The sequence below is a fragment of the Lactuca sativa genome, chromosome 4 (genome assembly GCF_002870075.4).
Source record: "Lactuca sativa cultivar Salinas chromosome 4, Lsat_Salinas_v11, whole genome shotgun sequence".
NCBI lineage: Eukaryota > Viridiplantae > Streptophyta > Magnoliopsida > Asterales > Asteraceae > Lactuca > Lactuca sativa.
In genome coordinates this window covers 206012328-206026733 of record NC_056626.2, presented here as the reverse complement: position 1 = coordinate 206026733, position 14406 = coordinate 206012328, and the positions used below count along the sequence as shown (strand labels likewise).

The window sequence follows — 14406 nt, the reverse complement described above, 5'->3', positions numbered from 1 at the left end:
AAAGTTATTAGAAGCAAGATTCACAAATCACAAAATAGTAGCAGTATATGCAGTAACTTCAATTCTGTTTCATCTCATTTCTTCCCACTTTTTAGAAGAAGATGAAGCATCACATACGCGAAGAAGAAGACGATGCAGGAGAAGAAAAGCAGGAGAGTCAATTCGCTCTTTTATTATGAGGTATCCCTAAGACCTTGTTCCCGAGTTTTTTTTAAATTCAATAAAGAAAAGGGAAAGAAAATTTTGACAGAAAGAAATGGAAGGGAAAGAAAATTTTTATTATTCCGTGTTCCTGAGTTCGAAGAAAATGAAAATAAAATTTTAAGTTTGTGTTACCGAGTTAGGAAGAAAAAAAAACTAAACTTAAAATTTTCTTTCTCTCACTTTTTTTTCAAATCTGCCAAATCTAAGAGGAAAATTTGAAACGAAAATATGTCAAACTTAAAATTTTCCTTCCATTAATAAAACTCAGAAACACGATTTTCCTTCGACACCCTCACTTTACCTCTGTATCCTTCCATTTCTCTCCTTAAATAGAACTCGAAAACAAGACGTAAGATTTAAAGAAATAAATACCATGTCATCGATTTTATGGCAACTCAACAATTTTTTTTTCTATCCAATTCATCGATCAACCCACCAGAATCGTGTTTTTTAACATGCAAAACTTAAATGTTCGTTTTTGAACGTTTTTAAAACATTTTTCTGAACATTTATAGGTTTAATGTTTTCTTATAGCCCTATGTACAAGTAAAGAAAAGAAAAAATCTTTTAATAAAAAAAAATGTGTTGGGTTTGAACGAAAGAAACCTAGTTTATACATTCAAAACAAGTTTAGAAATGAAATTAAACAAAATTTAAATCTATAATAAAATAGGGATCAGATGGTTAAGATTGGAGGTGCCTAATTGTCGTAAAGCTTTAGGCAGACACCCCATCTCGCATGTTTAATTGCGAGCAATGACCACTCATCACTTCCCATTAAAACTTGCTTTGAAGGATCATGCCTTTTCCATTCCCCTTAACCCCCTTTTATAGCCACTCCCCGCGTTACTCTTTCTCTTCCATCTTCGATATGGGACCAATTACATATCATATGCTAAACCTTCTTCTGCAAAATTAAGCCACCCACGTCGATTCCCCACCGACCACTCCTCACGCCTCCGTCGTCTGGACGTAAGCTGTATGTCTGATTGCCTGTTTAAACTCCCCCTCAGTCCTGCATCAGCCTTCCGTGACACTAGGATTTCAGAAACGATGTCGTTTGGCGCTGATGAAAGCTTCTTACCTTTTTGCCTGAGTCAATCTTTAGACTTCCTCTTCATGCTGAATCCATGTTATTATGTATTTAAGGTCGATGATTTTCCAATTTCTGTTTTCATATCCGTAGCCCTAAATCTATTTTCCCGGTTGATTTACTGGAGAGCATCGATCGGTCGTCAGTGAAAATTAGCAAAACTGACTTAAAAGATGATTGTTTAGAGAAATTCAATTTAGGGATTTTGGGATAGGGATCATGGAAAGTTGAAAGCGGTAAGATACCTATGTGGTGGAAGTACCTTTGTGGCTGGGTTTTTTGTTATCTCTGGGAACAATAAAACGATTCATCAATCTCTAATCTTTCATTTTTCAACAAGGTAGTTTTTAGTTTTTGATTGTTTTTTTTCTATTTTACCTCTGTTGCTGGAAGTCTTCTCTTCATCTTCATGATACTTAATTTTGGAAGGCTATTTCATATCTTTTTATTTTCTGAAACTACATTTTTTTTTCCTGTTTCTTGTTTTGTCAGAATCGATGGCATGGAAGCCCCATCTCACGACATTATTTGTTTCTCATGATGGTAATCGTTGATTTTCTTGCTTAACTTCTCTCTATCTCTTCTATTAAATTTCTACATTAGGTTTAGTTTATGATGATTTGCAGGTTGCTTCTCTTTTCTTTTTACATGGTGGCGTTATTACTGAAGCAGTTCAAAAGGGAGGGAGAGGGGATGCTTTTCCCCTCGATTTCTGGGATTTTTTCTTCTAAAATATTGGTAACCTTGTTAACGGGTAATCATTTGTTCGATTATGGTAAGCCTCCAACCATCAATTTGAACTATTGATTCATTTTTGAACCGATTCATCCAATTGAGTAGGCCTGGCAATCGTGTCGTGTTCGGGTTGGCGTGTCGCGGGTTGGCGGGTTAGCGGGTCAAAATATGCCAACCCAAACACGACCCATTTAAATATACAGGTCACGGGTTGGCGGGTCACGGGTTGGCGGGTTTGGAACATAAACCCATATATGACCCGCCAACCCATTTATTTATACGAGTTCACAGGTTGGCAGGTTCATGGGTCAGATTTGGGTTCGTGAGTCTGAATTTTAGACATTTAAGTCTTAAACATCCAAATGAAAATTAAAAACATTTATAGAAACATGTTACAGACTTAGCCTTATAGGTTACGACTTACGACCTTAGACCATCCACCACAAGTCAAAATGTCAAAACAGTCAAATGGTCTATGACTCGATGAGATATATTATACAATACTTATTAAATATTAATACTTGATACATAAATACATTTAAAAATAAAATAAATTTTTTTTATTAAGAATATAAACGGGTTGGCGGGTCAACCCGTTTATTTTTTGAGAAACCCATATATGACCCATTTAATAAACGGGTTGGTGGGTTGGCGGGTTAGCGGGTTGGCGGGTTGAAAAACTCAACCCAAACCCATTTATTTCGTGTCGTGTCGCGGGTCGTGTCGCGTGTCGTGTCGAGAATTGCCAGCCCTACAATTGAGTTCATAACTTAAAAGAGTTTTTAGAATTAAATCAAAATGAAATACCCAAAATTAAAATCTAAAATCAAGTATAAGTATTGTTGGAGTTTTCTGATTTTGAAGATTGGGAGTTTATTGGTTAACGAGCTTTAACAAAGAAAACTTCCCATCTACTTAATCTGTGTTTTTTTTTTTTTTTTTTTTTTTCCTTTTGATTATGGTTAGATGAGTTCAGTGGAAAAGAGACAAAACGGATGGTTGAGAAGAGCAAACATGGAGAGAATGAAGAGAGAACAGTTAATAAGGTGTTACAAAACTATTCAAAGTCCATTAAGTATCCAGTTGCCACCAACTGTTTGATGAAATTCCCTTGAGAGATGACACTTCTTATTGTTTAAAGTGGTTGCCCTCGAGCTTCTGAATTCTGACTTGCGCTAATATATTGACATTCATTCTAATATTTTGGTTCTTGTTATAACTTAACTTTCTTCTCCTCAGTTTATTCAGTCTTAGTATTATTTTTAATGATTGTTGAAGTGAATATCAACTATATGGCAATATGAACAGATGTATTACAGCAAGAGGATTTCCGAAAAGTGAATGGACGGTTGATTCTGCATGGAATTATGCCAATAATGTGTTGTTTGTTTGGAAAAAGTTACGGGGATTGGGTTTTCCATTCACTCAGAGTAGGCTACAAATCTTATCTTCAACTCACTAACCAGGTCTTATGACCACTTTGTTTTGGACCTTAATATGAAGAATATGAAAGTGTTGGAAATATGCTTATTGATACAACATGTTAGTGACACAATTGATTATATGGGCCTATATGGGTTACACACTTTACTCAAACTTATAAGAAAATGTATTTATTTAAGAAGGATATTTTATAAGGTAATGTTACCAACTTACCATAATTGAAGAAATGTAAATTTGATGAATTAATGTTCTTTTAATGGATTTGAAATTAGAACATTCACCATACAACTAGAAAATACTATAATTTAGATTTGTGTGCTTGAATCAAACCCCTAGAATGAAGAAATGAAGAAGATGGATAGACTTCATACCTCTTTGAAGCTTTTTATGGAAGAATTTGACTAATAACTAGTAGTTTCACTTCCATTGAAATCCAACAGATTTTAAATCCTTGTAATTGACATTTTTCTCTCCTAAATCACTCTAGTAATGGCTATTGTTGGAATAAAGATAAGCAACGGGTACTATTCTCTAATGTGTTGCCATATTAACCATTTTAGTCCTTATAGTTTCTTATTTCAATCTTTAACCGTAATGTGACTTAATATTTGGCTATCAAACCTATGATTCGACAACTAACACTTATCCATCCATTTCATGACATTACTAGTCCTACGTTAGTGAAATACATCTACCTCACATTAATTCTCAACCTTCATCAAATCTACACTTTTAACTATAATGTCCTGAATTTTGTTTTCATCATCTACTCTAATAAATGAAAATGACTTTGCCACATGTCCTTCTCTCATAAGATTAGTCACATGTCATTTTGTCATAATTTGAGATATATTTATTTTCCACTTGTCATTACTTTAATTTTCATTTTCAATATATCATTAGTTTACTTTCCATAAATTAAACCTACCATAATGACTATCAAATTTTAAATTTTAAATTTCAAATTCAATTCCAAATAAATTTACAGTTTAAACATTTATGTTTAATATTTTATTATAATTAACCCGTTTAGTACAAACTAAACATATAATTTTAATTAATTTATTCTTTGCGTGTTTTTTTCTCATAGTTTTCACTTATTTCAATTCAAATTCAAATAAAATTTCTATTTAATCGTTCGTACTTAACATTTTGTTTTAATCAACTCGTATATTATACGGGTCTCACAACTAGTATATTTATAAATTTCCATTTTATTTATTAACACTATTACTATTATTATTTTTTATTTAAAGTAACTTTTATTATTATACTTATTATTTATTCCTAAAAAGTTATTTTTTTCAAAATGTTCAAAACTTCTAGGCCTAAAATGAAGATGATATTGGTGGTTGTCAAAACCACCAAAATAAATACTCATAATATTGCACACAAAATATCGTATAATGGTAAAGGAATCGTATCCACGAATATTAGTTCAATTTGTTGCTCTATGAAAATCTTGTTGTACAAACAATTGTGAAACTAAAATAAAAATAAAAATAAAAATTAAGGGTTTTAATATGTTGGGTTGTTTAAAGAAACTAAAATTAAACTAAGATTTAGAAAACACAATTCAACAAAAGCAATGTTTTGATGTAAATCAATGAGGGAAATGTGGTTGACATAAGGTGTCATTACTTAGACATTTGGTAAATACATCATTAGAACCCAAGATGCAATACTTATCATCAATCTCCAGTTTGGATATAGTAATCCAAGAAGCTTGAGATTACCTAGACTTTTATTAATTATTAAAATAGCTAGAAAAGCTCATAACATGTTTCCTTAGTTAAAGTCAATATTTCTATTAAGCATGTAGTTAGTGAGAGTTAACTAGTAATAAAAACCAAAAAGTCACCAAATCCAAGAGGGGTCAAATGTTTTCATTATCATGTTGGAGAAAATGCTTTTATGGTTGTGTGAAGTTAAAACTAACACAAGAACCACTTATTGCTTACTAATTTAAGATCCATTACCCAATCAATAAATTATCCAACTAATCACCACATATACATTTAAACTCAAGATTAAAGACATATAAGTAGAAAGAAGATGTGAAGATAGAAAAAATTAACTTTCATAAAGATTTAAGAACAAGTTCATGAAGTTCTTCAATATCAACCAAACATTCTAGGATTTCAACCAAAGTCAACCAAGATTAACTTAGCCTAACATGGCTAACTTTAAACAAAATGAAAAGAGTTTAGAAATACCAAACATTCACCAAAGAATCTAGATGAAAATATGATATGTTCTTCAAGTTCTTCCAACCTTTAAGAGCTCCAAAATTCCATCTAAAATCCCAAAAATGTGATCTAAGAATACCCCAAAAGTTCCCACAAAACTACCCTCAAATAGAAACTAAGTATGAAAATCCAAAATTGCCCCTGAAGGAGCCACACGGCCATGTGAGTTGTAGTGTATATTCTCATGCGGCCTAGTGAGGTGTGCTGATCGAGAATAGTTTGCTTGTCTCCCTTTCATCTTTGGTCCATTTTTTGTCTTCTATCCTTGACTTCTTTGACTAATCTTAGAATCCCATTTTCAATATCAAGTAGCCTATTAAAAATAAATAAAAGCCCAAGAGTTCCATAATGAAACATCCTAAAAATTTTCAACAAATTTTAAACCTTTCAAAACAACCCACTACTAATAAAAGTGTTTACGAAACCATTGTTTCCAAAACATGATTTAAACTCAGAGTCTCCCAAGATCCAATCACTAGTAAAACCAAGGATGTGTACGGTCACGCCTTTATCTTGCCACAATCATCTAAAGCACCTAAAACAATAAAACTAAAATTGTAAGCACAAAGCTTAGTGAGTTCCCCCAAAGTACCACCACATAAACATAATAACAAACAACATGCATATAGCTTCAGCATGACTGAAACGTCGCACTGGCATGAAGACTATCTAGAACACTCACAAAGCCTTCATCATGACTGGAACTCCTCATCGGCCTATAGACTATCTAGAACACTCACAAAACCTTTAGCATGACTGGAACGCCTCACAGGGCCTTCAGCCTATCTGGAACGTTCTCAGCGCCTTCGGCCTGACTGGTACGCCACTCAGACATGCAGTCTATCCGAGACGCCCTGGGTCAATTGGCCTTCATTCTACTCTGGTCTGCCTCAACCCAACCATACACAATATGTCGACGTAAACATAACTGTTAAACATATAAACCCAATAAACCATAACATCACATCGATATAAACATTACCGTGTTTGTTGACTGATAGCACAAGGCAGTACAATCTCAACCCACCCACACCACGGTGACATATACAAACATATAAACATATATCCAGAAAACGGATAACAGGCAGATCTATTGATCACAAAGCATAGCATCATCTTATATACCAGGATACCTGTGACATCCCCATTTCCACGGCCAAAAAAGACTGATTATGTTTATGCTTTATAAAAATCAAAGTACCCTTTTTATAAAAATGTTGCGGAATTTGTTCCCATAAAAACATGATAAATACGTTATCAAAGCATTTCCGAAGAAATGTATTTTTTTTTATTTATTTTAAAACATTGGGATGTCATCATCAATACAGAAGCATAAGCATAAACAGAACTTACATTCATTATCACTAGTGATTTACATCTCCTTAATCTCTCAGTGTAATGTAACTTCATATAGACACCTGTGATACAAATAAGCTGGAGTGGGTCAGGTTGGGAAACCTGGTGAGTACATAGGGATTTGAATCCCACAATGTTATATCATATGTATAGTTTAGAACTCACAAAATATACAATTTCACCATAGATATATAAGCAACTCTTACCCCGCCCCGTTAATCCTTACAACGAGACTATCCATACTCTCAGACCTTAAATTTTACCTCTTACTTAACCCATATTCTCGGATCTAATTCATGCTCTCGGATTAATAATTGTGCCCATTCCATACTCTCGGATTAGGGACAAGTATCTATGTGTAAATCCATTCTCCCGGATTAACGACGAATGACTATGTCCTATCTATACTTCCAGACTGAGGACGACTGACTATGTCTTAATCCATACTCCCGGACTAAGGACAATTGACTATGTCTTAATCCATGCTCCCGGATTAATGACAGCTGACTATGTCCAATCCATACTCCCAGACTAAGGACGACTGACTATGTCTTAATCCATGCTCCCGGATTAATGACAGTTAACTATATCCAATCCATACTCTCGGACTAGGGACAATGATTGTGTCTAATCCATGCTCCCGGATCAATGACATATACTAAAGTTCTATTCTCTGAGTATAACTCACTTGTGCTAGTAATAAAATACTACCCAATATTCCTCATAATTATTTTAGGTTTACTCTTTATCCTAAATCATCATATATAACCAGGTATGTTCTTTAACACGTATTTCAGGCAACATCATTTAACTCGCACATAAACATATAATTAATACTTTAATCAATACTTGTATTAAAATCATGTTCATGAAAGGGACTATGCACTCACTTGATAAGGTGGTGATTCCGAACTCAGACAGCGCTTCGCTTCTAAAAATATATTTCATTTGACGAAACCTAGTATTATTACGACTAGAGTTTAGTCTATTATTCGTCGAGACTAATTAATAGTCTAGCTATTATTACTATTATATAAGCTTTAAAAAAATACTTATATAACCAATAATAATACCCCAAGTACTTATTATAAGTTCCTAATAATGTTACTATAATTAAATAAAAACTATATTAAATATAGTATAGGCGTAGCTCACTTACAGCGGGTTTTTATTAAAAACCGGGCTTCGCTGGAGCAGCGTTTTCGAGCCGAAAGCTTTTCTTCTCGGAGCCGTCGGGCGCTCCAGGGCTTTCTTCTAGTGTTAGGGAGGTTCCCTAGACTTGGGAGGGGTTTAGGGAGGTTAGAGAGAAGTTAGAGAGAGAAAGAAAGGCTTATGGTGTGAAGAAATTATGAAAAATTCATCTCTTATTTATAGGAATTTTATAGTAAAGTAGTCTCCAAGCATCGTCCGTATCTTTCGTGTACGAGCTCCGTTTTCTACGTTCTTTATATACACACATTTTTATTTGCGAGTACTACAACTTTCATTTAGACCCCGTCGGCTAATTCTCCTTCTATCTTATATTTACAAAAACTGTATCGAATTCGCCGCGCTCGAAAAGTAGAGACTAAGCTTCGTCCATAAATTTCGCATACGATCTCCGTTTTTGTCGATGTTTATATCCACACGTTGGTATTTACGATTACTACAACTTTCACTTGGACCTCGTTGGTTAATTCTCAATCTATCTCGGATTTACAAAACTGTATTGAATTTGTCGCGCTCGAAAAGTAGAGACTAAGCTTCGTCCATAACTTTGGCATACGAGCTTCGTTTTTGACGTTATTTATATCCACGCGTAGGTAAAAATAAAATCTACAACTTTTATTTTTACTCCGTCGGCAAATTCTCGACCGAACTTAAATTTAACAGTAGGAGGTGATTACACTGTTAAATGTCCGCGTAAAATTCATAACTTTTACATACAGACTCCGTTTTTGTCTGTCTTTTTGTCGTTGAGTTCCTATTAATGAGATATTAAACTCTCATTTAGGTCACGTAAGCCAAAAACTGCTTGAACTAAAATTCGAGTTTCGGGCCATGCACCGCTATGCCAAATCTTAGAAAAATCATAACTTCCTCATACGAAGTCAGATTTGGGCGTTCTTTTTATGCACACTCTCGGTTTTAGCATTTTATATGATTTTTGTTTAGATCGCTAAGGATAAAAGTCGCTCTATCGTAAATTCACTATTTACACTTCCCGGTGCCGTGTCGGTTCCGTCGCGAAACTTCGACGGGCCATAACTTCTTCGTTATAACTCGGATTTCGGCGCTCTTTATATGTACGGAAACCTTGTAACGTATACTAAAACTTGGTTAAAATTGTTTATTCTGAATAATATTTTGCCGAAAAGTCATTTTCGACCCCTATTATCTCTAAATTGACTAGCCCAGATCTACGGGCGTTACAATACCGATCTAACAAATCACCACAATAAAATAATAAACTATCACATAATAGGATATCTAATCAAATGGGCCGACCTTGGTTCCTTCGAGCCGTAAGTACAATGAGGAAAACTCACATCAATCCGCTAATAATCAAATAACTGCTCGGACCACCGAATCGGATAACCTCACACCAACTAACAATAAATACATTCTCAATCAATAATTAACCCGATAACCCAAAATCTGAGTCCCACTCCATAAACTAACTTCTTAAAGGGTAAAAGACCATTTTACCCTTTTCTTACTTGTTCCATAACCAAGGTCCATCCCAAAATGCATAAAAAGCCCAAATCAAACGAAACAAAAGCCCATTATGGCCTAATAACTCGATTGGGCCACAAAACTATCATGGACCTACTTCTAAGAAAACCCTAAGTCCATCCGTAGCCCAAAGTCCAAATTCTAATGGTCCAACAAGGCCCAAGTCTCAAAAGCCCAAAATGGCAAACTGGGGAGTACGCCCCACGTACTCACCCACGAAGCACAAATTACAAACGGTTGGTGCATGAAATCTTCATTACACTGAGCGTACTTCCTGCGTTCGCCCAACATACTCATCAGGGACCAAAAATCCATATTAAGCTCTTAATGGTTAAGCCAATGACTTCCAAACGCATATATGACCCCAATAAGATGTCTTAACACATAAAGTTGGAAACTTTACTCCTTTGCATGGCTTAATGGGACCAAAATCCTTAATAACATCTATAAAAAACATCCACCTCATGCATGGTCCAAGATAACTCAGCAAAATGACATTTTTATGAACAAGGGACCTCCCAAAGGCCAAGATCCATCATTCTCAGCTCTTAAAGTAGCTCATACTCACAAGGATGACTCTAAGGACCAAAATGAACCCAAAATACACTTTAAACTAGATCTAACACCTAGAGTCACAAAGATAGAAACTTTATACCTCAAAAGGTTAGATCAAGATGCAAAAAGCCTATATCCAAAAGCTTCAAGCAATCCACACTTCTCCATAAAGTTCCTTCTTCTTTTATGAACACCAAAAACCATGAAATACCACCAAAAGCTCAAAAACCACTCAAATGGGGACTAGGGTTTCATTTCTAGGGTTTAGAGGGATGGAGGCTGAAGATAATAGGGTTTGGTGGTGATTTAAGGAGCTTAAATAGGGTCCAAGACCCTTAATTAAGGTTTGGGTCTGACAAGATTACACTTTGCTTACTTCTGGTATGCCCAGCATACTCCATAAGGCATGCTCGATTAACTTGCTTAGTATGCCCCACGTACTCGATTTAACCCTAAAACCATGAATCTTCCGAAGGCCATAACTTATTTGTTATAAGTTCGTTTCTAACGATCCTTATATCCACAAAGAGGTAGCAAGAAGCTCTACACTTATATCAACTCATACCGGCCTTAACACTTCCTAAACAAAAAAATCCAATTTCCATAAAAGTCCGAACTGACACTTTACCAAAATACCCCTTGGCTCCAAAACACAAACCGAACTCCCAGATCATGCAAATTACATTACCCACACCCAAATGGGTCTAAATCTCTTTACCTCAAAGGCCCTAAGACTGATGATACTTGGTATACGAGTCACCACACCGCATTAGGAAACTATTCATAATAGGGTGTTACAACTCTGCCCCCCTTAAATTAGATTTCGTCATCGAAATCACTCCTTACCACCCTCTTGAGAACCAAAGTTCCGAACAAAACCTTCTAGTGCTAAACAAATCACTAAACCCATACTTGTCGATCCAAAACGCTACTTCTATAATTCTGAAGCCCCATAACTTGTCTGACCTCCACACAGGCAGAACCAAACCGAAACACAACCAGAAGGGTCTCCTCCTACCATCAGAACTAAAATACCCCTTTGACCCTGAACCTTCTAACTGATAACCCGACATACAGATTCCTTAACCCATTCACAAAACTGAGATATAAAATCCTCAATCCACCGTCGAGACTACCAGTCTCACATCTGGTCTGTAACACCATAAAATTCGAGCAAAGCGAAAACTTTTTAAATCATTTGAAACCATTCAATTATTACAATTTATTTTCAAAATAGTTTATACATCAGAGTTCCCAGAAATCATAATCGTCAATCGAGGAAGTGTACGGTCACGCCTTCGCCTACCCACGGCCATCCACTGAACCTGAAACAATAAACTGAAACTATAAGCCCGAAAGCTTAGTGAGTTACCCCTAAAATACCCATACACATACAGCAATGAACAGCATACTATGGGTCCAGTCAACCACCGGCTAGGAATACCCCTGGCCCTCAACCATCGAGTTGGAATGCCAACATACTGTAACACATATACAAATAATCAGCATGTACTGGGTCCATAATTTTCAGACTATATTACCCCTGGGCCCACAATGTGAATCTAGATTGCCTTCCGGACCCACAGCTCACATCTAGATTGACATCGTGCCCACAGTACGAGTCTCCCTCAGTTCGTATCTGGAATGCTCCCGAGCCCACAGTACGAGTCTCCCTTAGCTTGTATTTGGAATGCTCTCGGGTTTGTTTGTTACCGCACGGAGTAATTTCACCTCAACCCATCCCACATAATATGACTGTTGGATTAGTGTCTAAGTCCATAACTATTTTGGTATGTACTTGACCCGATGGTGCATGGTCCTTTTGGGTTGCCTTCACCAAAGCAACTTGATTGGAGAAATAAATAGAGAGAGAGGTTATTATGATTTATTAGTATGTTATAAGAATAATATATTAAAGGAGAAATCATATTTGTTTAATATTGGTCAATAATTAATTAAGAATTAATTTTGTGATCAAGTGTAATTAATTAAACTAGAGGGGCTGAATTGTAATTATGTGATAGTTACAAAATAAGGTAAGGATTATCTTAAATATAGGGTGAACGAATTTAAGGAGATAATGCCTTAGAATTCGACCAGGATAAGGGTTTCTAAGACTTATCTTATGGTTGCTTGGTGGGCAAGCAACTAGATAAGGATAAGGACTAAAACCCTAATCTTTACACCTATATAAACCCCCTAAGGCTCATGAATTCGTCTAAGCCTTCCCAAGAAGTCCTAAGGACGAATTCCTACCTCTCTCCTCTCTCTTTATACCTTCTCCATTTGCTCTTGGTGTTTGTATGCCATTAGAGGAGTGACACTTGTGACTCTAAGCCTTCCAAAGTCAATTGAAGAAGGAATTGGGATTGTTATTGCTACATAACAATCAAGGTAATATCATAAACCTAATTATATGTTAATATTGATTTCCATATGCTAGAATTAGGGTTTAGAGTTTTGGATTCAAAGCATGTACAATAGAGAAACCTAGATCCAAGCATTAGGGTTTGTATGAGCACATAGGATGTCTTATGACCAAAACCCATCAGTGGTATCAGAGCCTTGATTGGTTTCTATTATATTGATGCTTGATATGTTTGAAAATTTCGAATTTTGTGTTTCTGGAGGCTGGACTCGACGAGTCCATGCCTGACTCGGCAAGTCGGCTCGTCAGATGGAGGGTATTCCGGGATTTCTTGTTGTTTTTGCTTATGGATAGTTACCTTATCATGTTAGATCAATATTAATCCGATTATATAATATATTTGACTGTAATTTTGATCTAATTGAAGATATTTATCAATTAATAAGATAATTGTTTCCTTATAAGATAATTGATTAATTATTTTGAGTAAATTGATAAATTGTTTTGCAAGAAATCATTAAATAAATAAAATATGGATAATTATGTGATTAAATGTTAATTTGAATTATTTGTTATTTGATCATTGTTGTTATGAAAAGTTTCATATTTTCCCCGTTAGGTTTTATAGTTTAAATTTGAACCCCAAAAGTTTTGTTGTCTTGAAATTTAAATAGTTGAAACTCTAATGTTTTGAAAAAGGTTTCAAAACTTGCCCTCAAGTTTTGGAATTTAAATTTTGATTAAATGGTTTAATTTTGATGTATATTTAAATTCTAAACCCTAATGTGTTGACATGTTTCAAAACTTGCCCTCAAGTTTTGGAATTTAAAAGTTGATTAAAAGTTTAATTAGGAATGTTAAATTCTAAAACTCTAGTATAGTTTTGAAAAGGTTCAAATCACACCCTTATGGTTTTATTAATTAATTAAGGTGTATAATTAAAAGAGGTTTAATAAATCCATAAAAGTTTAGGTTTACAATTTAATTGAATTAAAAGTATAATTGTTAAATTAGACCACCTAGTATTTTGAAAGTATAAAATACACCCTATACTATATATAACATTAAAAGTCTAACATTATATATATGTATGAGTAAAAGTCAGTCTTACCGTTAGTAGGCCTCATTCACGAAGCTGGTCTATAAGGGGTGTTTAAGGAAATTGCCTATAAAATGGCGATTGAATGGGTATCCACTCTTACCCACCGCACTCTTGACTAGTGGAGGGTCGTTAGCCGAACGGGTAGGATAGGACGAAACCTTCCATTATAAGTATAATGAATTATTAAAGTAACTAAATGTTTTATAAAATTCCCAATCTTAGTTACTTAGGCAAAAGTGAATTGATTCAATTCCATGAAATTACACTTTGTGCCCTTGTGAAGACGTTAGTGGAGCGTGTGTGGTTTACCGGCACACTAAATGATTCTAAGCAAAGGTAGCAAAGGGTGACTCAATGTTTGTCATAGTTCGGTGGAGCGTGTGTGGTTTACCGACACATCGAATAGGTGACTGTAATATGTGAGGGCACCATGTAAGTTTGCATGGTTATTCACACCCGCTTTGTGATCCTCAGCATCCCAGTCACAAACAAGAGGGGCATATCGAGATTTAAACATGCCATTGAAAGTTCAATGAATCTCAAAGGATCTAGGAGTTTTCATAGATTTAAAACTTAAATTTCTTTT

The 14406-nt window shown here is 35.1% G+C and overlaps 1 protein-coding gene and 1 non-coding gene across 4 annotated transcripts; one reads left to right on the top strand and one right to left on the bottom strand.

Annotated features, from left to right (window-relative positions):
• The first annotated feature begins 856 nt into the window (after positions 1-856).
• On the top strand, positions 857-3751 carry LOC111902277 (uncharacterized). Of its 3 annotated transcripts, none has more exons than XM_023898127.3 (4): positions 857-1637; positions 1790-1828; positions 1924-2072; positions 2999-3298. In XM_023898127.3, exons 2-4 carry the CDS (start codon positions 1800-1802, stop codon positions 3145-3147), a joined length of 327 nt encoding a protein of 108 aa, XP_023753895.1. In that variant the 5' UTR covers positions 857-1637; positions 1790-1799; the 3' UTR covers positions 3148-3298. The 3 variants fall into 3 exon arrangements, 1 of the variants encoding a protein (XP_023753895.1); XR_008231760.1 differs by lacking the exon at positions 2999-3298 and adding an exon at positions 3341-3751 and having other exon boundaries at positions 858-1637; positions 1790-1840; XR_002853725.3 differs by having other exon boundaries at positions 858-1637; positions 1790-1840; positions 1924-3298.
• Positions 877-980, bottom strand: LOC111902298 (small nucleolar RNA Z279/snoR105/snoR108). Its single transcript, XR_002853729.1, has one exon. It is a non-coding gene; the product is annotated as a small nucleolar RNA Z279/snoR105/snoR108 (small nucleolar RNA).
• Positions 3752-14406: the final 10655 nt, after the last annotated feature.

What these genes read in the sequence shown, in the direction of transcription:
- LOC111902277 (XM_023898127.3), top strand. Translation starts at nt 1,800, where the DNA reads ATGGAAGCCCCATCTCACGACATTATTTG. An exon ending in CCATCTCACGACATTATTTG is followed by an intron (nt 1,829 to 1,923) that starts TTTCTCATGATG and finishes GATGATTTGCAG; the next exon opens with GTTGCTTCTCTTTTCTTTTT. An exon ending in TAATCATTTGTTCGATTATG is followed by an intron (nt 2,073 to 2,998) that starts GTAAGCCTCCAA and finishes GATTATGGTTAG; the next exon opens with ATGAGTTCAGTGGAAAAGAG.